The 24,591-nt window shown below is 44.7% G+C and overlaps 1 protein-coding gene across 1 annotated transcript in view; it reads right to left on the bottom strand.

Moving 5' to 3' along the window:
- LOC146081254 (ATP-dependent translocase ABCB1-like) overlaps window positions 1-24,591 on the bottom strand; it is a 107,808-nt gene that overhangs the window by 71,142 nt on the left and 12,075 nt on the right. The window contains exons 2-5 of the mRNA XM_083189375.1: window positions 18,202-18,286; window positions 15,263-15,407; window positions 14,960-15,008; window positions 2,339-2,530 (exon numbers count right to left, since the gene is read on the bottom strand). Coding sequence (XP_083045501.1) covers window positions 2,339-2,530; window positions 14,960-15,008; window positions 15,263-15,407; window positions 18,202-18,286 — 471 coding nt within the window. The remainder of the gene's footprint in view (window positions 1-2,338; window positions 2,531-14,959; window positions 15,009-15,262; window positions 15,408-18,201; window positions 18,287-24,591) is intronic.

The following is a 24,591-nucleotide window of genomic DNA, read 5'->3' as shown; positions in this document are numbered from 1 at the left end:
ATCAGAATAACCTGTTTTATCTGTGTTGGAGTAGGCCAACACAGAGAAAAAGTCGACACAAGCAAAATGTCAATGGTCAACACGTGGAAAGGTTGGCACCTGGAGAGCCACAGCTTGTACTGACCTTATCTAAGGTGTTTCAGAATGGAAACGTAGACTTGGCAAGGGGTCATGTCCACACAGCGTGAGTATAATGTGGGCAATTTGGAAGGAACGGAGAATAAAATGGAGAAAGTTGTGAGCCGATGGTGATGGCGACCAACTCAAGGCTGTGCCGAACTGGACATGTGTGAATAAAACACAACTACAGTATACTGTAAATGCAAATAAAGGAAAACTGCAGCAAATGTGTTGTGAGCTGATATTACACCTCACTCACTAATTGTTTAACACTCGTATTTCGGCTAAGGACAGGGAAGGCTGCCCCTATATTGTTCATGTTGCTATTAAAAAATATATTTTTATTTATTTTGTGCACTGATAAATGCTTTGTCCCAGATTGGTGTTTCACCAGGGACCACAGGGGACAGTTATTGGGACAGCTTGGATGTTAAGGTGCATACACACTGCACAATTTTTTTTGACCAATTTTTTTGACCAATTTCATTCATTTCGCCCATTGTAAACGAAATTGGTCAAAATATCTTTCAGTGCGTTTGTAATGAACGACGAATGATTATGCGCATACCCGCCAGTTGTTCATCAAGATGGTACTTGTTTCCTTGCACGGCCACCACGATTTATATCGTGGTGGTCGTGTCGGAAAAAATTGCGTCGGTCGCGTCGGGTGCATACCAAAACGCACACGACGCGACCGACGCGATGTACCCGATTTCTCCATAGGCTTCAATGTTAAAATAATTTAACATTGAAGCCTATGGAGAAATCGGGTCTCCATAGGCTTCAATGTTAAATTATTTTAACATAGAAACTGAGTACATTTAACATAGAAAAAAAAGGTAAATGGCCCAATATGGGCCATTTCTCATTGGCTATGGCCCCGGCATGTGTGTAAAAAATAATGGCCCCCCATTGTGGCCACCACCCCCACGATTGACGCGAACCCGAAGCGTGGTGAGCGCAGCGAGCCCGCGAGGGGCGGCGGTGCGCGTCCTCCGACCTTTTCATTCCCCTACTATCCACGTCGGCATGGAGTTAAGAATATATAGTGTGGCGAGCGTGAAGCGTGGCGAGCGCAGCGAGCCCCGCGAGGGGCCGCGGATACCTGTCAAGCCCACGAGGGGCGTCCCTCGCGGGCTTGACAGGTATCCGCGGCCCCTCGCGGGGCTCGCTGCGCACGCCACGCTTCGGGCTCGGTGGCTCGCTACGCTCGCCACACTTTATATTCTCAACTCCACGCCGACGTGGATAGTAGGGGAATGAAAAGGTCAGAGGACGCGCACCGCCGCCCCTCGCGGGCTCGCTGCGCCATTTCCCATTTTTTCCTATGTTAAATGCACTCATTTTCAATGCTAAAATATTTTAACATTGAAGCCTATGGACAAATCGGGTCCATCGCATAGGCTTCAATGTTAAAATATTTTAACATTGAAGCCTATGGAGAAATCGGGGGCATCGCGTCGGACGCGCATAGGCTTCAATGTTAAAATATTTTAACATTGAAGCCTATGGGGAAATCGTGTGCCTTAAAGTTAAGGCACACGATGCCCGCGATTGTGGCCGTGCTAGGAAACAAGTACCATCAAGATTGTTTGTCAACTGTGCATGCAGCTCAATTTGGATATCTTTCAAACAGAGCCTATAAACTGTAGCTAGATCTTTCGTCTGTCGTCAATATCTTTCGTCAACATCTTTTGTCCAGGACACTGGGTTCAAGGGAAATGTCTTTCAACAAAATTGGTCAAAAAAAATTGTACAGTGTGTATGCACCGTTACAGTATCCCAGAGTAAAACACACAACAACATAAATGACAGGTCCTCTCTATCCTGCTATCCTCTTTATCTAGGTAAATGTCAATTAAAGTCTATTTTAAGGCACATGAAAGCTTAATAACATTGTTCAATTGTTTCCATAGCAACAAATGAGATAATTGCCCTGGCAGAATCCAGGCCGGTCCCTCCATTGCACAATTACATATGCTGCACTGAATTGCATTGATTTTCCTTACAACAGCATTGACTTAAGGGAAGATGAATTAAACTTTGGACAAAATAAGGTGTTGCCCATAACAACCAATAAGATTCCAGCTATCATTTATCAAGTACATTCTATAAAATTATAGCTACATTCTGATTTGTTAAAATTTCTGTTTTCCTGCAAATCCATCCAATCTGATGAATGAATCTACCCAGCTAGCAAATAGGAACATGTACTCACTCCGTCAGCCTCGTGTTCAGTTCTCCCGCGTCATTTACATCGAACCAGCCGATTTCCTGCCTCAGCACCGCATGGAAGAAATTAGTTCTTATCTTCTTTATCTGTCGACCAGCTGCCAATGACCAGAATGTGATCTGGATATAAGCAGCAAGTAGCACTCCAAACCCTATACCAGTGTAATAATAGGCATACCTGAGGCAGAGGATAAGCACAGGGTTACAAGGTATACAGTATTATTTACGGTTCACAGAATTCCATTGCTGAAATACTAAAACTACCAAAATAACACAGAAACTCATAAGCTAAGTGCACCAAGGGATACAGTGTATTCACTAAGCCAGGGCTTGCAAGCAAGACAACTAAAATAACTTGTCACACTTCTCTCGGGCTCTCCAAAACTAATACCCCTTTCACATTGCAAAAACCTGCTTTCAACCCGTTTTTCTAAACGTGTCTTAAAACTGGTCAAAAGCCAGTTAAACCCCTTTCATATTGCATGATGTAAAGGTATATTGCAGTTTAAATACCGTTTTGTACCTTTCAGATTCAACCCGTTTCACCTATAGAAAGCCATACAATGTAATTTTAAATGTTTTTTTCCTGCTTGTGGGCGGGGATCAAGTGTGGTTATCATTTGTAGCAAATACCGTTTCTGAGCTGTTCAGACTGCAGGGAAACGGCTCAGAAACGTGTAGGATCCTGCTTTTAACACGTGTCAAAATACCGGTTTTCTGTAACCGGTAAATTGACAATGTAGCTTTCACATTGCAGCTGGAACCGTTTTAAAGCACTAAAAAAACGGCAATATACCATGTTACAGCTGCAATGTGAAAGGGGTATAATTGTCAGTACTCAGGGGACGTACTTAAACTAGGGTCTGTTACAGTGACATCATCCGTCCATCAGGTATCACTTTCAGGACAACGCTAATGTGTTTCACAATAATGGGGCAGATGTATTAAGCCTTAACAAGAGATAAATGCAAGGGTGATACAGAGAGATACACTCCCAGCCAATCACATCCTAACTGCCATGTTACAGGCTGTGTTTGAAAAAAAGTCAGTAAGGGGCTGATTGGCTGGACGTTTATATGTCTTTATCACCCTCGCATTTATCTCTTGTTAAGGCATCTGCCCCAATGTCAGATAAGGGGCCAAATGTAATACGGTGTGAGAGATTTTGGGAGAGTTTTCCCCTTTTTTTTTTAAAGCGGCAATCATTGTCATACCAAAATCAACCTGGTTTTGCATTGTAAATGATTGCCGCTTTAAAAACGGGGTGCAGTTACAATCCCGGCAGTCGGGATCCCGGCGTTCAGAATCCCGACGCCGGAATCCCGACCGCCGAAATGCCGACACATTCTTCCTCCGTGGGTGTCCACGCCTTGTCGGCATTTCGGCTGTCGGGATTCTGAACGCCGGGATCCCGACCGCCGGGATTCAATACTGAATCCTTTAAAAACATGGGAAAACTCTCCCAAAATCTCTCACTCTCGGCGGATGTGATAGTCGCCAAAGGGGTTCGCACAGGGGGGGGGATGCACAAGCGCACAATCACACATGCACAGTCATATTATTTATTTAGCACCCTCTAGAGCAGGGCTGGGCAACACCGGCCCTCCAGATGTTGATGAACTAAACATCCCAGCATGCCTTGCATCAGTTTCAGCATGGCCACATAGCAAAACTAATGCAAAGCATCCTGGGATGTGTAGTTCATTAACATCTGGAGGGCCGGTGTTGCCCAGCCTTGCTCTAGAAGATAGTAGACAGGATCTGATTGGTTGCCCATAGCAACATCATATGTGAAGTAGAATACACATCTTAGTAAATTTCCCCCGATGAGCGTTGCTACATCTATAGACAACTTACAAAAAAAAATTGTTTTTGAAAATTTATCAATATCAGCCCACTTCCGCCAGAGGGTGCACACAGATCTAAGAAACCTGAGATTCCCTTAGATATGAGTCCACATTCCAAATTATTCTATGCTTGGTGACCATCGATTGATGTGGGTGTTTATCCACAGTCAGACCACCATTCGCAGGGCGGGTTGTGGTTAACTCGCAAGGGTGCGAATTCGCCTCCGAGCGAATACAACCAAAATAACCCCCTAAATACAGTATATGCATTTTGCATTTCATTTTAATCAGCAGGAGCTGCTTGTGTGTCATAGTCATGTTTTGTATTATGCAGTGGTCCTCAAGCCGTCAGTCCTTAAGCCACAGCAACATTCCAGGTTTTATGGCTATCCCTCGGTTGCTCTAGGGAACCACTGGCCTAATCCATGACCTAACCCTAAAGCCCCGTACACACAGGGGAGATATATTGCTCAGTTTCTCCTTTTCATCAGCGACCAGAGATGGTCGCTGATGAAAGGGAGCCTCTGCCGGCGGTGCCGCAGAGGTAATCAGCTGGTCGCAGGAGCAAGCTCTTGCGACCAACCATTAGAACGGGGCTGAAAACGGGAGCGCGCACACGGCGATTTATCGAAGGGGCACACTCCCATCACTGGCAATATGGTCGCGTGCGATTTCAGCCCCTATCGCCCCCGTGTGTACACAGCTTCACTCTTAAATAAGCTGTCAGTATTCTGGCAATATGGATATTCTCTTATACTGCTTTCACATTGCAGAAATGGGTAATGACATGGTATTCTTAAATGGGACTTTAAAACGGGTCTGAGCCTTGTGACCTTTCACATTGCAGGTGAAAACCGTTTTAAAAATCATTTAATACCATTCAAAATTCAACCCGTTTAAACCCCAAGGGACACGTTTCAAGCCATTGAAATAGAGCCATTCACACTGCCTAAAAAATGGCTTTAAAACGTGTAGGACTCTGCTTTTTAACCGTGTTGAAATACCGGTTATCTTTAACCGGTAAATCAACTTTGGCACTTTCACATTGCAGCCTTAAACGTTTTAAAATGGGAAAAAAACGGCAATATACCGTTTTAAAAGTGCAATGTGAAAGGGGTATTATGCTGCTTTCAGACCGCATAACTGGCTTTGACCCTGTATTTGGAAACGTTTCCAAAAACGGGTCTGCCAGATAAAACCCCTTTCACACCGCAGCACTTAAACGGTATATTACCGTTTAAGTGCCGATTTTTTGACACTGGCAGACCCGTTTTTGGAAACTTTCCAAATACAGGGTCAAAGCCAGTGCAGCCTTCAGCCCTCCCCTCCGTGCAGCTCCCCCCCCCCCCCCTCGCGTGTCGACCGAGAGCATGTCGACGCCCCCCGCGCATGTCGACGCCCCCCGCGCGTGTCGACGCCCCCCCCACCCCACCCCGCGTGTCGTCGCCCCCCCCCCCCCCCCCCTGGGTCGACTTACCCCGTGCCGGTACCTCCGTTGTGGACTGCAGCTCAGTATGCTCGGAAAGCACTTATGAAAAAAGTGTCTTCCAGAAAATGGCTGCCCCATAGGAAACCCTGTTTAAAAAAACTGTCTTCCGTATGGGGGGCAGCCATTTTCTGAAAGACACTTTTTTCATAAGTGCTTTCCGAGCATACTGAGCTGCAGTGCCGGGAACCACAACGGAGATACCGGCACGGGGTAAGTCGACACGGGGGGGGCGCCGACACGCGCGGGGGGGGTCGACACGCGGGGGGCCGTCGACACGCGCGGGGGGCGTCGACACGCGCGCGGGGGGTGTCGACACGCGCGGGGGGGGCTCCAGTGCTGTGAATACTTAATGAGCGCTCATTAAGTATTCACTGTGCTGAATTTAGGACCCAGCTCATTGGCTGGGTCCTAAATACCGTTTCTGAGCCGATTTTTGCGCTAAAATACCGGTTCAGAAACGGGTAGGACCCTGCATTTTAACCGGTTAGAAAAAACGGCATTTTCTAACCGGTTAAGTGGGACTGGACCTTTCAGACCGCACACATTACCGTTTTAAAACGGTAAAAAAACGGCAATTTACCGTTTTAAAAGTGCGGTCTGAAAGGGGCATTAGTGTGAACATCCTAAACTTATACCATTAAAACTGTCTGTTTATTACCTCAAGACACAAAGTTCAACCACTATTGGAATTTCCAGTTAGTTATTAACAATAACATATTTCAGGATCTATTTGTATCTGATAAAATGCTTTGGCTGTGTGTTAAGGTGAGCAGACTAATCACCCATAAACTGAGGGGGGCGATTCACGTTCATTCGCATTTAAGCAACCTCGGCCCCGTTTCAATGGTAGGTTGACTGTGAATGCGTGATTGCGCGCTTGGGCATCCCCCTGTGCAAACTCCTTTGTCGACTATCACAGCCGCCATGGTGTACGCAGAATTCAGGGCGGGCAGTAGGCAGAACAAGGGCTCCGCTCCCACCATTTCCTGGGTGTGCCCACAAAAACAGTGTGTGCGCCCAGAAAAATGCTGGGCATCCCAATGCTATCTGGCTTCTGTAACGCTCTACACCCTGTACATATACTAATGTAATGCTCTACACCCTGCACATATACTAATGTAATGCTCTACACCCTGTACATATACTAATGTAATGCTCTACACCCTGTACATATACTAATGTAATGCTCTACACCAGTGGTAGCCAACTCCAGTCCTCAAGAACTACCAACAGTTCACATTTTCCAGACAACCTAGCTGCTGCAAAGGTGCACTCATTACTCACTGACATATTTTAAAAGATCCACAGGTGGAGCTAATTACTTCACTTGCGAATCTGTGAGGAGACCTGGAAAACATTAACTGTTGTTAGCTCTCGAGGACTGGAGTTGGCTACCCCAGCTCCACACTCTGCCCATATACTAATGTAATGCTCTACACCCTGCACATACACTAATGTAATGCTCTGCACCCTGCACATATACTAATGTAATGCTCTGCACCCTGCACATATACTAATGTAATGCTCTGCACCCTGCACATATACTAATGTAATGCTCTGCACCCTGCACATATACTAATGTCATGTTCAACACCCTACACATATACTAATGTAATGCTCTACACAATGCGCATATACTAATGTCATGTTCAACACCCTACACATATACTAATGTAATGCTATACACCCTGCCCATATACTAATTTAATGCTCTACACCCTGCACGTATACTAATGTCATGCTCTACACCAGTGATTTTTAACCTTTTTACCTTGCGGCACACTAAATAAGATTTTAAAATTGCCAAGGCACACCATGAGATCCCGACAGGGCAAAACACATTGGCCCCTACAGGAAAAAAAAATACCTATTGCCCCCATAAAAAAACAATCACACTGGTCCCCACAGGTAACACAAATAAAATACATTGTCCCTTTACATGAAAAGAAGAGACCAGTAAGTAACGGTTGAACTGGTGGTGGCTGTAAACTAGTTTGGGCATCTCTAGATCTGAGGGCACACTTGAGAACAGCTCAAGGCACCCTAGTGTGGCATGGCACAGTGGTTGAAAAACACTGCTCTACACCCTGCACATATACTAATGTAATGATCTGCACACTTCCCATATACCAGAGTTTCCCAAACGCGGTCCTCAAGGCACCCCAATGGTCCAGGTATTAAGTTTATCCATGCTTGGCCACAGGTGACTTAATTAGTAGCTCAGTCAGTCTGATTTAACCATCTGCGCTGAGCCATGGATAGACCTAAAACCTGGACCGTTGGGGTGCCTTGAGGACCGCGTTTGGGAACCTCTGCCATATACTAATGTAATGCTCTACACTCTGCCCATATACTAATGTAATGCTCTACACCCTTCCCATATACTGATGTAATGCTCTGCACCCTGCCCATATACTAATGTAATGCTCTGCACCCTGCCCATATACTAATGTAATGCTCTACATCCTTCCCATATACTAATGTAATGATCTGCACCCTGCACATATACTGATGTAATGCTCTGCACCCTGCACATATACTGATGTAATGCTCTACATCCTTCCCATATACTGATGTAATGCTCTACATCCTGCACATATACTAATGTAATGCTCTACACCCTTCCCATATACTGATGTAATGCTCTACATCCTGCACATATACTAATGTAATGCTCTACACCCTTCCCATATACTGATGTAATGCTCTACATCCTGCACATATACTAATGTAATGCTCTACACCCTTCCCATATACTGATGTAATGCTCTACATCCTGCACATATACTAATGTAATGCTCTACACCCTGCACATATACTGATGTAATGCTCTGCACCCTGCACATATACTGATGTAATGCTCTACATCCTTCCCATATACTAATGTAATGATCTGCACCCTGCACATATACTGATGTAATGCTCTGCACCCTGCACATATACTGATGTAATGCTCTACATCCTGCACATATACTAATGTAATGCTCTACACCCTGCACATATACTGATGTAATGATCTGCACACTTCCCATATACCAGAGTTTCCCAAACGCGGTCCTCAAGGCACCCCAATGGTCCAGGTATTAAGTTTATCCATGCTTGGCCACAGGTGACTTAATTAGTAGCTCAGTCAGTCTGATTTAACCATCTGCGCTGAGCCATGGATAGACCTAAAACCTGGACCGTTGGGGTGCCTTGAGGACCGCGTTTGGGAACCTCTGCCATATACTAATGTAATGCTCTACACTCTGCCCATATACTAATGTAATGCTCTACACCCTTCCCATATACTGATGTAATGCTCTACACCCTTCCCATATACTAATGTAATGCTCTACACCCTGCACATATACTAATGTAATGCTCTACACCCTTCCCATATACTAATGTAATGCTCTACACCCTGCACATATACTAATGTAATTCTCTAAAACCTTCCCATATACTGATGTAATGATCTGCACCCTTCCCATATACTGATGTAATGCTCTACACCCTGCGCATATACTAATGTAATGCTCTACACCCTGCACATATACTAATGTAATGCTCTACACCCTGCACATATACTAATGTAATGCTCTACACCCTTCCCATATACTAATGTAATGCTCTACACCCTGCACATATACTGATGTAATGCTCTGCACCCTGCACATATACTAATGTAATGCTCTGCACCCTGCACATATACTAATGTAATGCTCTACACCCTGCACATATACTAATGTAATGCTCTGCACCCTGCACATATACTGATGTAATGCTCTGCACCCTGCACATATACTGATGTAATGCTCTACATCCTGCACATATACTAATGTACTGCTCTACACCCTGCACATATACTAATGTAATGCTCTGCACCCTGCACATATACTAATGTAATGCTCTGCACCCTGCACATATACTAATGTAATGATCTGCACCCTGCACATATACTAATGGAATGCTCTGCACCCTGCACATATACTGATGTAATGCTCTACACCCTGCACATATACTAATGTAATGCTCTGCACCCTGCACATATACTGATGTAATGCTCTACACCCTGCACATATACTAATGTAATGCTCTACACCCTGCAAATATACTGATGTAATGCTCTACACCCTGCACATATACTGATGTAATGCTCTACACCCTGCACATATACTGATGTAATGCTCTACACCAGGGGTCCTCAAACTACGGCCCGCGGGCCAGATGCGGCCCGCTGAGGTCTTTTATGCGGCCCGTCTTGCTTGCTGCTGCCCAAGCGCTGGCGCGGCAATCACTCTCACTTTCTCACTTGCCGAGAGCCGGGAGGATGGACGGGCAGGCTGGCTGGCGAATGGACGGGCGGAGGCGTGGCCTGGGACGTCAGGGGAAGCAGCAGTGTCTGCTGGTCCGACCTGGCTCCCTGCTTAAGCTTATCCTATGCGTGTGACGTCATCACGTCACACGCTGCGGCTGAGAGGAGGGTAGCTGAATCCGGAGAGAGGAGCCGGACGAGGGAGGGAGCAGTGAAGTCGGGAGTGCATATTATCTTTCGGGTGAGAGGAGGCTGTGACTGGTTGAGGGTATGTGGAGATATTACATGGCAACACATCAATTACGCCAGCACCATGTGGCCATCCCCCCACATTTTGGCAAGGACTCCTATACAATGGCTGCACATCTCCCACATCATCATATATATATATATATATCAATATTTTTAAAATTATATATATATATATATATGTACACTGCGCAGCATATACTGTACATCCCCCGCCCCTGTCTGTTGTGGTGGCTGCCGTTACTGTGTACAATTGTACACAGTAACGGCAGCCACCACAACAGACAGGGGCGGGGGATGTACAGTGCATGCTGCACAGTATATATATATACACACACATTTTACATTTTTTTTTACTATAGTCCGGCCCTCCAACGGTCTGAGGGACAGTGAACTGGCCCCCGATTTAAAAAGTTTGAGGACCCCTGCTCTACACCCTGCACATATACTAATGTAATGCTCTGCACCCTGCACATATACTGATGTAATGCTCTGCACCCTGCACTTATACTGATGTAATGCTCTACACCCTGCACATATACTGATGTGATGCTCTACACCCTGCACATATACTAATGTAATGCTCTACACCCTGCACATATACCAATGTAATGCTCTGCACCCTGCACATATACTGATGTAATGCTCTACACCCTGCACATATACTAATGTAATGCTCTACACCCTGCACATATACCAATGTAATGCTCTGCACCCTGCACATATACTGATGTAATGCTCTACACCCTGCACATATACTAATGTAATGTTCTACACCCTGCACATATACCAATGTAATGCTCTGCACCCTGCACATATACTAATGTAATGCTCTGCACCCTGCACATATACCAATGTAATGCTCTGCACCCTGCACATATACTGATGTAATGCTCTACACCCTGCACATATACTAATGTAATGTTCTACACCCTGCACATATACCAATGTAATGCTCTGCACCCTGCACATATACTAATGTAATGCTCTACACCCTGCGCATATACTGATGTAATGCTCTACACCCTGCACATATACTAATGTAATGCTCTGCACCCTGCACATATACTGATGTAATGCTCTGCACCCTGCACATATACTAATGTACTGCTCTACACCCTGCACATATACTAATGTACTGCTCTACACCCTGCACATATACCAATGTAATGCTCTGCACCCTGCACATATACTGATGTAATGCTCTACACCCTGCACATATACTAATGTAATGTTCTACACCCTGCACATATACCAATGTAATGCTCTGCACCCTGCACATATACTAATGTAATGCTCTACACCCTGCGCATATACTGATGTAATGCTCTACACCCTGCACATATACTAATGTAATGCTCTACACCCTGCACATATACTAATGTAATGCTCTACACCCTGCGCATATACTGATGTAATGCTCTACACCCTGCACATATACTAATGTACTGCTCTACACCCTGCGCATATACTAATGTAATGCTCTGCACCCTGCGCATATACTAATGTAATGCTCTGCACCCTGCACATATACTAATGTAATGCTCTGCACCCTGCACATATACTAATGTAATGCTCTGCACCCTGCACATATACTGATGTAATGCTCTACACCCTGCACATATACTAATGTAATGCTCTACACCCTGCACATATACCAATGTAATGCTCTGCACCCTGCACATATACTGATGTAATGCTCTACACCCTGCACATATACTAATGTAATGTTCTACACCCTGCACATATACCAATGTAATGCTCTTCACCCTGCACATATACTGATGTAATGCTCTGCACCCTGCACATATACTAATGTAATGCTCTGCACCCTGCACATATACTGATGTAATGCTCTACACCCTGCACATATACTAATGTAATGCTCTACACCCTGCACATATACCAATGTAATGCTCTACACCCTGCACATATACCAATGTAATGCTCTGCACCCTGCACATATACTGATGTAATGCTCTACACCCTGCACATATACTAATGTAATGTTCTACACCCTGCACATATACCAATGTAATGCTCTGCACCCTGCTCATATACTAATGTCACTTTCTACACCCTGTACAAGCATTATTGTGTATCCTGTATAACAGCAGAAACATTATTTTGAGCTACTGTGTCTATTCATTAGGAATTTCCTATAGTGGTAGAACAATCGGACTGCCTGGGTTGTGCTGACTGTAAACCTCTCAGTGATTACACTGTAATGTTGCTTTTTCAGGGTCTTAGGCATAAACAATGAAGAACAACTGGAGGAAGTCTCTCAGGCTGCTGAGGAAGCCAAGAAACTGTTATGAACCGCCCGTCATTAGCTGTCCCAGTCATTGCTCAGTGCACTGAAGGTTATCAATGATAGTGCAAACAGGCGTGTACTCTGTGACCTGTGCACTGCGAGAGGTGAATGTTTTACACTTTTGTAAATAACATTTACTATCCTTTTATAGTTAGTCTTCAATGCTGAATATATTTGTGTGATGATTGCCAGAAACATAATGTCACATGCTAAGCACGATATATACAGCAGATTTGCCAAACAATCGTATTATAGCTTTGATCTAGCCCACTTTACACCAATAAAAGCCATTTCCCTATTTGGGGCTAGTGGCTAAGCCCATTTGCACCATGACTTTATTTAGGCCTCTTTGACCCAGGTTTGAGGACAAGGTTCCAAACTGAGTCAGGCCATGTATACACTGCACCTTGGACCCACGTTATTCCTGGATCAGTCACATTCACATCGCTCTGCATGTCCCTCACAGACACTCCCTTGAGGCGGGCCTCTGCGTACACAACCAATCAGCAGCTTTTAGGCATAACCTGGGTCAGAAAACCCAAGATGAGCTGTTTATACTGCATCGATACCCTTATTTTTCAAGGACTCTTTCACATCAAGTAACCTAACTACCATGGTAGACATGGCAATAAAGCAGGTTATTGCAGCAGGGGAAAAGGAGTATAATCCTTTTAGTTTTAAAAGGCTAAAGTACAATTCAAACTATAAAGACTATTAGACTCTTTCAGCAATCATCCATTCCTTACATTATTATAATTTTCTACTCCACTGTCATATTCTTTATAAACTCCTACTGTACTGCCACACACATAATAAACACCTACTATACTGCCAAATTCATTATATACACCTACTATACTGCCACATTCATTATATACACCTATTATACTACCATATTCATAATAAACACCTACTGTTCTGTCACATTCATAATAACCACCTACTGTACTGCCACATTCATAATATAAACCTACTATACATATATTGAGTATAGGAGAGCAGTGAGTGAAATGTGAAGAGAAGAGGGCTTTGACAACAGGAGGGAAGAGGGCCCTGCTCGGAGGAGTTTAAACTCTAGTTGGAAGGGGAAACAGACAGATGTTGGGGGAGATTCTCTAAGAATCTCCGCCCCCCATCGCATATTTAATTATCGCATATGCTGTAACATATGCGATAATTAAGGCAAAGGACAGCTCTTGCGTTAAGAGCTGTCCTTTGCAGTGAGAGTCACCGGGTCCCAGCAGGTCCCAGCGGCTCCCCCCTCCCTCCCACACCCGGCGCTGCTGCTGCTGCGCCGGGCTCTCCTCTTCCCTGCACCCGGAAGAGGATCAGTGCAGGGAGGAGGTCACAGGTCCGGGCAGCACTGCGCTGTGCTGCCCGGACACAGGTGAGGGGGCGATGCGGAGCGGCGGGGGGTCGGCGCGGGGCGGCGGAGGGTTGCGATAGAAGCCCATTGGTTTCTATGGGGCATCGCCAGATTTTTCTGGCGATGCCCCCCGCCGCGGTAACCCGGCGGGGGAAGCTTACAGCATCCCAAAATGCGGTAAAAACCCCGATAACTGGGTTTTTACCGCATTTTTAGCTTAGAGAATCTCCCCCTAAGAGAGGTGCAAGCAAGTGGGTGGTGGCTAGTAAACAGGCAAGGGGTCGAAGAACCAGCTAGTGTATGCAGGAATAGTGGAAGGGTACGCTTTGATGAATAGGTGAGTTTTCAGTTGAGTTTGGTTAAGAAAAATCGTACCCAACTCACTATAAAGTGGATGAAGATGTGCATATAAAGGTATCCTTAGCACTTTGTTAGCATGTGATATGTGATAAATCACTCTATACTGGAGGAGATCAAAATCCGCTTGTTTACGTACCGTACTCACTCAAGAAAAAGGCCCCACTATCCATGTCGACGTGGAGTTGATTTTATATAGTGTGGTGAGCACAGCGAGCCACCGAGCCCGAAGCATGGCGAGCGTAGCGAACCCCGTGAGGGGACGCGGAAAACTAAGCAAATAGCTGAGTGGGCGCCAAACTAACATATAAGTACCAAAAGTGCTAAAGATACCTTTATATGCACATCTTCATCCACTTTAGAGTCGGGATCACTGGATTCTGTGGTCCTCCGTCTGGTTTCTGGCTGCACGGATTGGCTGCGCCTTGGGATTATTCAAACTTTTTTCTGTTTGAGGCCTAACCGCCACTGATGTCTCACTATCATTACCCCAATTAGCAACTCATCCAATTGCAATCTGTCTGGAACAATTAGCTATAAACCGTACTTAATCTAAGGTATCAATATTGTATCAATTGTACACTTGCAAACCTGACCCATTTACCTATTAGTCTATTAATGCCTTGCGTAGATTTATTGTGGTGTAAAGTGCAGCGGCCCTATAAACATAAAAGTTCATTTTACTTACGTTGTCATTTTGTCCTGTAATTCGATGGCTGCCTGTATCATTTCTTCTTCTGCCAACGAAAAAGATAAAAACATTATGAGCGGTATTCAATTGTATTTCACCAGCATTTCAGGTCGCTATCCCCGGGGGTATATATTTGGAGAACATATAAACTCCTCACAGATAGTTCTCTGATCAGTATACAGCCCAGTAGTCTCTAACACACAGCGCTGTGGGTGTTATGCACAGTATGCGCCGCCGGCTGTCTAAAGGGAAACATTATTTGATGACTCCATTAAACAAATTTCATGACATCAAACTCACGTGTCATATTTTGACCAGCGTTGACAAAGGTGTCCGTCATTTCGCCAAACACCAGCATCATGAGCGGTAGTCCTGCCCCGTGTAACATGGCGGCTATTGTTCCAAGAACCATAAGCAGTTTGTCTACAGCTCCCGAGTATCGGAACTGTAGCAAGAAAAAAAATGATTCATAAAATTATCGTAAGGGTAGGGTAACAAAAACAGTTGTTGTTTTTTATTTAAATTTTTTTCTGTAACAATAAAATTTATACTTGTGTAGTTTCACAGCACCACTGCCCGCGGATCGCATCACATCGCACGCAAAACGCATTCATATCGCATGCGAGTGGATCGCGATGCGATCTGTCCGCGTATCACATTGCACGCAAATCGCATGAGCTTTGATTGCGTGTGATCCGATTGCGTGTGATCCCAAATACTAAATACAGATGGAGCCACGGCCATCTTTCCCGCCAGCGTGCCTGGCCGACACGTCTCGGCGCACCATTCGCTCACACGTTTATTGCCGTGAATGGAGTGCACGAGTGTCGCACGCGTGCCTCATTCGCCGCACAGCGTGCCAAGAGCGTGCTTATGGGAGTTGTATTGAAGATGGGATGTTTCCAATAGAACCATTCAGAATCTACAGTAATTCTTATTTATTTAGCATCTTCTAGAAGATTCTTTGATAGAATCTAATTGGTTGCCTATAGCAACATCTCCAATAGAACTCCATCTTAGTATATAAACTCCATGGTGTCTCTACGAGAGTCTTGCACAGCAGTCGGGCCTTTTCTTGGTCATATCACTAATGTATGATAAGTCTGATAAAGAGAACACCAGCAAATAAATGTGAACTATTGTGAGCAGTACTGTTATACACGGCAAGCTGAAATGAAGGATCTACATTATACTGTATCAGCTTGTATCATGTACTGTATATAACATTTATAGGACTCTACAGAAGAGCAATGGATGACTCCAAATGCATTTGTTGTACCCAAAAGATGAGTACAATTAAGTGACCGCTGGCTCTCGGGTTCAAATAACCGGGGTGTGTAAGTTGGAACTGCTATTCATACAGGGGTGCCAGTTGGGATTTCGGTGGTCATTATACCGACTTTGGAATCCTGACTGTTAAATGCTTGACAGTCAGGCAGGGGCGCCAACAAGTTGGCCTGCAACTGGTAAAATGGAGGGTGCGTGGCCATTGGGATGCGCCAGAGCCCCGTAAAAGAAATAAATGAGAGGGAGAGAGAGAGAGGACAGGTTGCCGCAGCAGCTGTCTCTCTCCCCAGCTCAGCACATGGCACTGAACAGTGTGTGCTGGGCTGGGGAGAGAAGCTGTGCTGCGGTGGCATCCTGTCATCTCTCTCCCCACTGCCCAGCTCCCTGCAATAGGGGAGGGAGTAGCAGGACCTAGGACCCTCACACAGACCCAGGCCTGGGTGGGTAAAAAGTACTAGCCCCCCCCCCCCCTCGATGCCAATGAGTATACGGACCGTCAGAATACCAGAATACCACACCCTCATACAGTTGAGCTTCACTTTTGAGTTATATAAACAGAAATTTACCTTATATACAATTCAGAATGTAATACTCTTAAACCTGGATGGTGGCCCTTAAGGGGAAAATGAATGTATTTAGCAATTTTCTAAACACATAGGTTACCGAGCCTACACTATTCTTATTTTCATCAATCGGAGCAATTGTTCAAACTGCTCCTAATAAGGAATTTCTGCGACTGTCATTTGTTAGGGATTCTATAAATGAGCCAAGAAACAGAATATTTCCATTATAGATCTAAACTGCTGAAATCATTAGGAGAAAAGGAAATTACCCTCAATATATGAGACACTAATGCTCTGTACTAGTCTCCAGACTTCCCGAAATGTCGGGATTGACAGTGAGATTACCCACATGACACATATGACTTGTGGTAATATGTTTATAGGAAATGCATTGCTGGTTACATTACTCCCTTCCTCCATGGTAGCAGTGATATAGGGTTCACTGGATCCTCATCATAACCTCCATTCCTAGCTACAATTTTTATTTTACATTGAAAAACTAATTAAGAACTGTTTAAGCATTCATTTAGCTATCCTCCTACACATCATTTATTTCCATTTTCTAAATCTCTAGTTAGGAAACAACAAAAGTTGCCAGACGTAAACACAGTTTTCTAATGAGACTCAGGTCAGGTGATGGCAAAAAGAAGCAGACCTGATTTTTAAATAAATAGTTGCTCCACACATCACCGCTTACCGCATCCATGATAATTGCATATGCACTAAGATGGGGCAGTACGGATGGGTAATGGTTAGTATTACTGCCTCACAGCGCTGAGGTCATGGGTTCCATTCCCACCATGGCTCTAACTGTGCAGAGTTTGTATATTCTTCCTGTACTTGCGTGGGTTTCCTCCGGGTACTCCGGTTTCCTCCCACAATCCAAAAATATACAGTGTGTGCGTGTACATATGGTAGGGATTATAGATTGTAAGCTCCACTGGGACAGGGACTGATGTGAGTGTTAAAATATTTTCTGTAAAGCGATGCGGAATATGTGCGCGCTATATAACAAACTGTTAAATAAATATGCGATTAGTAACGCAAAGGAAAGATCTTGCGACAAGAGCTGTCCTTTGCGAAGTGACTCCGGGGCTGGACTTCCAGGTCTGAGACCCGAGAGTCCCTCTGTGCATGCACAGTGACGACGCCAGTCGTAGGCATGCTGGGAGGGATCCGTGGTGGATCCACAGAGAGAAGCCCATAGGCTTCTATAGGGTATCACCAGCTTTTTCTGGTGATTCCCTCCGCAGCGGTGCTCCGGCAGAGGGGAAAAAGTGCCCAGAAAACTGAGTTTTTGCAGCATTTTCACTTTAGTACATCCCACCCTACATACAGTATTTACTTCAGCAAAACAGTCATTACAAACATTACAGTGTTAGGTCTCACCATGGTGAAGGGACTGACTAGTTTTGGTTTCTCTTTCTCTTTTTTCTCTTTCTTTGTAAACTTGGAGAAAAATCCTTTCTTCTCGCTGTCATACACACAGAAAAAAAAAACATCACAACTGTTAGTAAACAACACATGAAGTAGTAACTGGTGACAATTTAGGGCATACATTTACTAAGTGGCACTTTTCAAATCTGCCACATCAGTGGTTTCAACCCTCTGTTTAATAAATACAAAACACACTTGGGTTCAGATGTATTAAGCCTTAACAAAAAAACACGGGGGTGGTAAAGAGTGATGAGCGTCCAGCCAATCAGCTCATAACTGTCATTTATAATCACATCCTATAGCATGACAGTTAGGAGCGGATTGGCTGGGCATACATCACTCTTTATCTCCTTCGCGTTTATCTCTTTTTAAAGCTTAATACATCTGCCTCCTGGTTTGGTATTTAATGATATTTCCCCTTTAAATCCGGCGTCCGAAGATGCTGCAGCTTTGAAAAGCTCTTTAAAAGTACTTTAGAGCTTATTCTCATTTCATTTCATATTCTGAACACACAATCGATTCTGCGCTAAGAATACAAGCTGGGAAAGAAAGGGGTAAAAGAGCACAAGTGACATTACCTAGGATTGTAGATGTACAGATAACGATGGTAATTACATATCATAGAACTACGCAGATGTATTTTTTTACCCTAAACTGCTCTAGAAAGTTAACATACTGTACAGTATTCCTGCTTTTTGCTATGAGTTCCGTCAGATTTGGGATATACTGTAGCAGCATTCTCTTAAAACGTTAAGCCTGGACTTAGGAAAGACTGCTGTAGAGTAGGGGAGAGTGTGGTAAGATGCCAGTGAGGGGTAAATTGGCCCACCCCCTATATCTAGGCAACTGTACACGTTTAAGTCATCATTGTGTTAAAGCAAATTTTTCCAGCTTATTTTTTATATATACAGATGTGTCCACATACATCTATTCTCAGTGTGCGTTGTTCATGATGGGCCAGATTCTCTAAGCTTCAAAAGTGATAAAATGGAGAGTGATAAACAGCCAGCCAATCAGCTCCTGTCTGACATTTTTCAAGCACAGTCTGTGACATGGCAGGTAGGAGCTGATTTGCTGGGTGCTTATTGTGGGGTACACATCAGGACGACCCGCTCACGATGCACATCGTGAGCGGGTCATCAGTGTCTTCTTCCGACCCGCTCACGATGACGCGGGGGGCACGACCCGCTCACGATGTGCACCGTGAGCGGGTCCGATCCAATGGCGACCCGCACCCGGGAGCATGATCGTCCTTCAGATGCTACCTGCAGCAGACCGCAGGGACCGTGCATCATATCGGTATCGGTCCACACCGGGACAGAAAAGGGCCCAATCACCACACAATCTACATCCATTCCGTCGGAATTGGATCTAGATTGATGGGATCGGGCCCTAGTCGTCCTGGTGTGTACCCAGCATAACTCTCCATTTTATCACTTTTGAAGCTTAGAGAATCTAGCCCATGTGTGAGTGCTTTGTGTTACAGATCATCGCTTTGTGCAATTTTTTTAGTTAAAATGTGTGGACAGAAAGCACAAGCAGGGTATGCGTATGACTGCAGCTGTATCTGCATACAAAATGATATATTATGCAGAAAATAGGCATGCTGCATATCATTGTAATCACTGTAAAGGTGCCCATACACTAGTAAGATTTATCTTCAGATCTGGTTGGTTGGAACAAAAACATGGTTATAGATGAGTGACAGTTTGTCAGTTTTCCAGCATTTCCAAGCAAATGGTCAACTGTCATTTGCTCTCATCCATAACCAGGTTTTTGTTCCAACCAGCCAGATCTGAAGATAAATCTGCATGTGTATGGCCACCTTAAGGTATACGTACAGTTACCACTGCCATTGGTCTCTAGGTTTCACAAAATATCTTGGTTTCTAAGCATTTTCCTTTTATTTATTGTTATTTTTATCTATTCTGTGTGTTTGGAGAACTATCTTAAGGCCCATACACACTGGGTGACTTTGAGCAGGTTTGAGTGTCTTTCAGGTCAAAGCCGCCCAGTGTGTATGGCCCAGCGATGAGCGTGACCGGTGACGATAGCGATCATCACTGTCTATAATTGCCCAGTGTGTATGGAACTTTAGACTTGCCCGCCACTTTCTAGGAGACTACTGAATTTGGTCGAGAGTCTACCTTGAAATTGGGCAACTCTCACACATTCCACCTTTCTTCAGATGAACAGGGAGAGGCAGGAGATGCTATGAAGCGATATCATTTCAGAAATCTCCACAAAAAGTCCCAGAAGGGAGGGGTCGTGGAGCAAACATGTGATTTGTGATTCTAGGCCACATCCCCATCCACCCAGGTCTCTTTATCCACAGACCTCCTGGAGATGATGTTGCTGAAGTTGGCAAGAATACACTGTACAAAAACACAGCATAACTTGCATATTGTATTTAGCTATTTAAAACTTGTTATGTATGATAATGGTGCTCCAGACAATCAGCTCCTAACTGTCATGTGTCTGACAGAAGGTGTTCCAGCTGCGGCTCACAATGTAATGCTGGCCATACACTAGTGAGATATGGACACTTTTCACTCAATTCCGATCGATCAGGCTGATAAATCGGGTGAAAAGTTGTCAAATTGCATGTGTTTGGCATTCTATCCAATGTGCAATCACATGTGCATCGGATTGGAGTCGGAGAATGGACATGCTGTGTGTTTGACCTCCGACTCCGGCAGCGGAGAATGAGAATGCAAAAGACATATCAAGCTCTAAAGAACCACAAACGATATATTGTATGTGATTTGCTGCGACTTCTCCCCTCAGAAAAGTTGCCGTTCAAAATCTCTAATTGAATCGTCAGCTTTTATCTAATAATGGAGCTGTAGTTGAAAGTTTAAGAAACACAACAGGACCCAATGCAGTAAGCTTTGAAAAGTGATAAAGCAGAGAGTGATAAACTACCATCCAACTAGATTCTAACTGTCGTTTTTCAAACACAGCCAATCACGTGACAGTTTGGAGCTGATTGGCTGTTAGTTTATCTCTCTCCACTTTATCACTTTTCAACTCTTAGTACACCTGGCCCTGTGGACAGTATCAGTAAAGTGTAGAACATTCTATTCATGTACAGTATATGTTACAGCATAAAACATCATTTGTTATGCAAAGTATGTGACACAAGCTGTACAGTATGTTAGGAAATGTTTGACAGATGTTTATACCATTCCCTTTATAGGAATGAACACAGGATTATGTTTTGTTTATAAAACGCTGTTATGCTCTTCCCATACTGCTCCTGCTGGGACAGAGTAGTATGGTGCCCTAAATAGCAACATTGGGAGGCCCTGGTGCAGTGCGGAGGGCTGTGGCTTCTGGAAGGTTCTGGGATAATGAGTCAACAATGTCTAGGGCAACAGTGACTAGGTCGACACCTAAGAATGGTCGACTTACCCTAGGTCGACAGTGATAGAAGGTTGACACAAGCTTAACCCTTTGAGTGCCAAGTGAATTTGTCAAAATAGGTGTGAAAACATTTTTATCCATCATAATGACCTGTAATGTTACCTTTATATAGGAAATATAATCTTTTTTTACGCAACATTTTTTATTTGAATTTATATAACAAATGCGAGCGATGCTGGCATTTTTAGCAGATATTTTGAACATCGCTCACAGAGATGTTGACATTCAAAGGGTTAAGGTCGACATGTACATAATCGATACTTAAAAGGTAGACACGCGTTTCTCACTTTTTCAGTGTCTATTTATTATTATTTATTTACGACCAGTTATATATATATATATATATATATATATATATATATATATATATATGTCGAGTTGGACACCATATAGGTGTACCGCGACAGTATAGGTGTACTCGCTGCGCTCGCCATGCTTCGGGCACACTAGAAGAATCTAACTCACACTATAAGAATCTAACTATGCCCACTTGGATAGTAAAGTATGAACCAATTCGATATAAACAAAAAGAAAAAAGGAAAATCTCATGTCGAACTTTTGAGACCATTCTTAGTTGTCAACCTAGTCGCCGTCGACCACATTGAAGCACGTGCAGATTCGACTTTCTAAAGAAAACAGCCACTGGGTTGTCGAATCCGCAGCCATCTTGACCAAATACATGTCGATTTTGAGAATCGAAACAGTCGGAACACTGAATTCCGATGGTCGAAGTGGCGTTGGAATGTCCGAGATTTCAACTGTCGGGAATGATCTGACAGTCTGAATCAAAGTTTAAATACCCTCCTGTGACTGAGAATATTAACCTGTGCTGAGCAACCTATTTACCCTGTCAACCTTTTGTTTCAGTCGACATACTGTACTGTCTGTCGACCATATGGGGTCAACCTACTTTTGTTCAACCAAATTATTCACACCCGTCTCTAACATTTAAGAAAAACAAAATTTGTTTTTATAAAATAATTTTAGGTACTTGTGTATTATCACGGTACGTTTTCAGCATAGGCTAAGCTACGTTGTCAGCGTAGCCCAATGTCTGCCTAGCGTAATCAGCGTAGTGTCCCCGCCAACCAGCGTAGTCACTGTACTGTCCCCACGAGCCGCAGCTCTGTCCCCAGCGTCCCTGGCAAGCCTAGTGAGCGCCTCTCACACAACGCCGGTAACCACCAGATCCCCTGCGCTGGCGGACGCCGGAAGAGAGGCGATCATGCGGGCACTCCATCTGCCTAAGACGCACGAGCGTCTCATATACTTGTGCGTTTCAGTAATTCTTGCGGCATGTCCGCTTCAGGGAGACGGGGTTCGGTATTGCGTGCGTCTCCTGCACAAAGGGGGGGGAGGTGCGGTGCGCAAGTGCGTCTCATGCACAATAAAGGACGCATGTGCTAGTGCTCCATGTTACATACTGGCAAATGCCTCCATTTGAAACGCGTCATCCTGACCTGTTCATACCCCCACTATCCACATGGACTTGATTTTATAAAGTGTGGCAAGCGCAGCGAGCCCCGCGCGTGGACGCGAATTACACGTCAAGTAATCCGTGGCCGCTCGCCATGCTTTGGGCTCGGTGGCTCGCTGCGCTGCCCACACATTACAAAATCATAGTGAAAGGGACGCTGACTATGCTGGCCGTGCGAACACTATGCTGATTCTGATAGGGACACTACGCTAACTACTTAATGGGCGCCATGATAATACACAAGTACCTCATTTTATTTTAGAATATTTGCCATTTATGGCCCAGGCCAGCCTGAAGAACGCTATGCAGAAGACCTGAACATCTAACCACTTCAGTGGTGGGGTTTTTTTTGGGAGCGCTCCCCACTGGGCGAGTTTTTTATGGGGAGCGCTCCCTTTAAAAAAAAAACACCACTACCCCCCTGGGTCCGGGCAGCGCCGCTGAACTGTCAATCAGCGGCTGCCCGGACCTGCGCCCCCCCCACCGCATCACTGTCCCCGGCAGCCGGCTTGTCATAAGCCGGCGCCGGGGACTTCTATTGAAAACCCGGAGGGGAGGGGGGAGGAGGAGGGAGGAGGAGGCGACGCCGCAGAGGGGAGGGAGCCGGGCAGCGCGACGCTGCCTGAGATCAGAGTGAACTCAGCAGCGCTGCCCGACTCCAAACAGTGGCAATCCCGAGAATTTTCCGGGCTTGCCAGACTGGGCACAGAGGCACAGCCCGGAAAATTCTCGGGATTGCCACTGAAGAGGTTAATGCTATGTATCAATAATCTCATAAATAAGATAGCAAATTAGGGCAACTGCACTCATTTTTTGGCTTGCGTATTACTAAAAACAAGAGCTGCCCATAATTCCCTGGGCTAATTATAAATCATGTTTGTTTTTCAGATTCTCTGAATTTTACAGTTGCTTTGAGAATGTTACCGGAGCCAGCGAGCTCCCCGTAGTCCAGGATACAGATTTTATTTCTGATAATATTCAGCAGGAAAACTATTTGTGACAGAGACATTTCTAGGTTTGTTTTTGTCTATAGTTTATTGTGAGCTGCAAAACCTTTGTTAAAATTAAATGTAGCATAATATATTCAGGGATGCGACGGGATGTTATTTAAAGCTGTCGCTGCATAAGTAAAACCAGAAGACACACACACACCCCAACCCCTGGTGAACCTATTTCGGCTGCAACAATATCATTACTTTGTGTATGCAGTACTCATACAGGTCTAGTCTCCCTTATCTGTGTATTCCAAAAACTGTAATATTCTGAAAACCGGGGTTTTTCAGAATATTTCGTTTTTTTTGTTTTTGTTCCCCTCCCCCACACACCCTTACCTTGTCCCCTGATATCCACGGCGGCCTCCGGGAACCTCTCCAGCGGCATCTCCGGTCCCAGAGCTGCATTGCGCGAGTGCGCGGTCGCGCAATGCACCAGAGATGCCG

Source organism: Crinia signifera, chromosome 5, assembly GCF_055691185.1.
Source record: "Crinia signifera chromosome 5, ASM5569118v1, whole genome shotgun sequence".
Lineage (NCBI taxonomy): Eukaryota > Metazoa > Chordata > Amphibia > Anura > Myobatrachidae > Crinia > Crinia signifera.
The sequence above is the reverse complement of the archived record's forward strand: the minus strand, read 5'-3'. Positions and strand labels throughout refer to the sequence as shown.